At 55.9% G+C, this 2,937-nt stretch overlaps 1 protein-coding gene across 2 annotated transcripts in view; it reads right to left on the bottom strand.

Moving 5' to 3' along the window:
• Positions 1-230: 230 nt before the first annotated feature.
• LOC125481889 (zinc finger protein 239-like) overlaps positions 231-2,937 on the bottom strand; it is a 12,125-nt gene continuing 9,418 nt past the window's right edge. For both annotated transcript variants that reach the window (XM_048593822.1, XM_048593823.1), the window contains exon 2: positions 231-2,528. In XM_048593822.1, the coding sequence (XP_048449779.1) occupies positions 1,223-2,416 (1,194 nt within the window). In that variant the 5' untranslated portion in view covers positions 2,417-2,528 and the 3' untranslated portion in view covers positions 231-1,222. The remainder of the gene's footprint in view (positions 2,529-2,937) is intronic.

Here is a 2,937-nt window from a genome sequence, read left to right as displayed (position 1 = left end):
TAAAAAATATCATCTAACAGTTGGGCAGTTACTGACAACGAGGTCCAACAGAAGACAATTAGGAGGATGGGTAAATTGTAGAATGCCTACAGTGCGGAAGCAGGCCATTCGGCCCAGTTGAGTCCTACCGATGCTCCGTAGACCATCCCATCCAGACCCAACCCCCCTATCCTATCTCTGTAACCCTGCATTTCCTATGGCTAACCCACCTGAGCCTGCAGATCCCTGGACACTATGTGACAATTTAGCACGGCCAATCCACCCTAACCTGCACATCTTTGGACTGTGGGAGGAAACCGGAGCACCCAGAGGAAACCCGACGCAGCACAGAAATTGGAGAAAAGATGCAAGTTCAGGGTTTGGACCAGAAGCGATTTCAGAGGTAGCCTCATGACAAAGAATAGGCACCTTTTGGAGATTCAGATGCAAGAGACGGCTGCTCCAAAAAGGTATTGCTCTTTGATGGGAATGATAAAATAAATGCAACACTTTACGTGTTCAATGCAAAGCTAAACTTATTTGACTTTTATGCAAAATACTAGCACCTATAACTGAAAACGGAAATTGCTGGAAAAGCTCAGCAGATCTGACAGCGTCTGTGGAGAGAAATCAGAGTTAACGTTTTGAGTTGGGTGACTTGACTTTGACTTGATAGAGGTGTACAAGATGATCAAAGGTACAGATAGAGTGGATAGCCAGAGACTTTTTCCTAGGGTGGAGGTAGCTATTATGAGGGGGCATAGTTTTAAAATGAGTGGACGTAGATACGGGGAAGACATCAGAGGTAGGTTCTTTACTCAGAGAGCGGTAGGGGCGTGGAATGCATTGCCGGAGAGGGTGGTGGAGTGGGCCTCATTAGGGGCATTTAAGCAGCTATTAGATAGGCATATGGATGATAGTATAAGGTAGGGGTGGAGGTCAGATAGACCTTAGGTTTAGGGTAAAAGTTTGGCACAACATCATGGGCCAAAGGGCCTGTACTGTGCTGTACAGTTCTATGTTCGAGTGACCCTTCCTCAGAACTGAGGAAAGTCAAAACTGATTTCTCTCCACAGACGCTGCCAGACCTGCTGAGCTTTTCCAGCAATTCCTGTTGTTTTTGTTTCTGATTTACAGCATCCGCAGTTCTTGCGGTTTTTATCTGGGACTGGAATGTGTTGTTACCATCAGCCTCCTGGCCGTGGGGTTCAGTCCCGGACGTGCTCGGTAACATCACTGTCGGTCAGCTGTGACGGGGCTGGTGTGTCAGCAGGTGGGATAACCGAGTGAACCGCTTCCCACACACCGTGCAGCTGAACGGCTTCTCCCCGGTGTGGACCCGCTGGTGCCTCCGCAGGTTGGACGACGTAGTGAAGCCCTTCCCGCACACCGTGCAGCTGAACGGCCTCTCCCCGGTGTGGACCCGCTGGTGTTCACTCAGGTCAGACGATCTCCTGAACCCGGCGCCGCAGTGAGAGCACCGGAAGGGCCTCTCCTCGTTGTGGACCCGTTGGTGGTACGCGGCTTCCCAGGAACTCTTGAAGCACTTCTCGCAGTCCGGGCACTGGAAGAGCCTCTCCCCGGTGTGCACCCGCCGGTGGGTTAGCAAGTGGGATGAGCGGGTGAACCGCTTCCCGCACGTCGGGCAGTCGAACGGCCTCTCCCCGGTGTGGATCCGCCGGTGCTCAGTGAGTTGGGATGACCTCCTGAAGCCGGCGCCGCAGTGGGAGCACCGGAAGGGCCTCTCGTCGGTGTGGACCCGCTGGTGCCGCATCAGCTCGCCGGAGCTCTTGTAGCTCTTGCCGCAGTCGGTGCACTCGAAGGGCCTGTCGTCGGTGTGGACCCGCCGGTGCCTCAGCAGGTTGCAAGACTGGGTGAACCCTCTGCCGCACTCGGGGCAGGTGAACGGCCTCTCCGCGACGTGAACCCGCCGGTGTTTCAGCAGGCAGGACGACTGAGCGAAGGCCTTCCCGCACTCGGCGCAGGCAAACGGCCTCGCCCCGGTGTGAGCCCGCCGGTGGGCGGCGAGCTCGGACGGTCGCTTGAACCCAGCACCGCAGTCGGAGCACCGGAACGGCCTGCTGTCCGCGTGCACGCGCCGGTGGCACGTCACCTCCCGGGAGCTCTTGAAGCGCTGGCTGCAGTCCGGGCACTGGTGAGGCCGCTCGTCGCTGTGGACGCGCCGGTGGCTCAGCAGGTCGGATGACTGAGCGAAGCCCTTCCCGCACACTGGGCAGGTCAGCGGCCTCTCCCCGGTGTGGACCCACTGGTGCCTCAGGAGGTGGGCCGACTGAGCGAAGCCCTTCCCGCACACCGAGCAGGTGAACAGCCTCTCCCCGGTGTGGCTGCGTCGGTGGGTCTCCAGCCGAGACGGGTATGTGAAACCTTTCCCGCAATCCCCGCATTTCCACTGCTTCTCCCCGGGCCGGCGGTACATCGTTACTTCCGGGTCAGACTTCCTGCTCCCTGGGGTCGCTGCCTGAAACGCAATGACGTTCAGCTCGAAACTCCGGCAGCTCCTGACTCTCAACTCCAATCCTTCTAATGCCCTGTGAAAGTAAAACAGAGAAAAATGATGAAAAGAAATAACAAGGTGTAGAGCTGGATGAACACAGCAGGTCAAGCAGCATATAAGGGGCAGGAAAGCTGACGTTTCGGGCCTAGACCCTTCTTCAGAAATTCAGCAGTTCCTACTGTCTCTGAGATAGCAGGAACTGCAGATGCTGGAGAATCCGAGACAACGAGGTGCAGAGCTGGATGAACACAGCAGGCCAAGCAGCATCATAGGAGCAGAAAGGCTGACATCTAGGCCCGAAAGATGTAGAGCTGGATGAAGACAGCAGGCCAGGCAGCCTCAGAGGGGCAGGAAAGCTGACGTTTTGAGTCTGGACCCTTCTTCAGAAATTCAGCAGTTCCTACTGTCTCTGAGATAGCAGGAACTGCAGATGCTGGAGAATC

This window comes from Rhincodon typus, unplaced genomic scaffold (genome assembly GCF_021869965.1).
Source record: "Rhincodon typus isolate 14 unplaced genomic scaffold, sRhiTyp1.1 hic_rhity00004092, whole genome shotgun sequence".
NCBI lineage: Eukaryota > Metazoa > Chordata > Chondrichthyes > Orectolobiformes > Rhincodontidae > Rhincodon > Rhincodon typus.
Note: the sequence above shows the minus strand (reverse complement) of the source record. Positions and strands in the feature narration are given on the sequence as shown.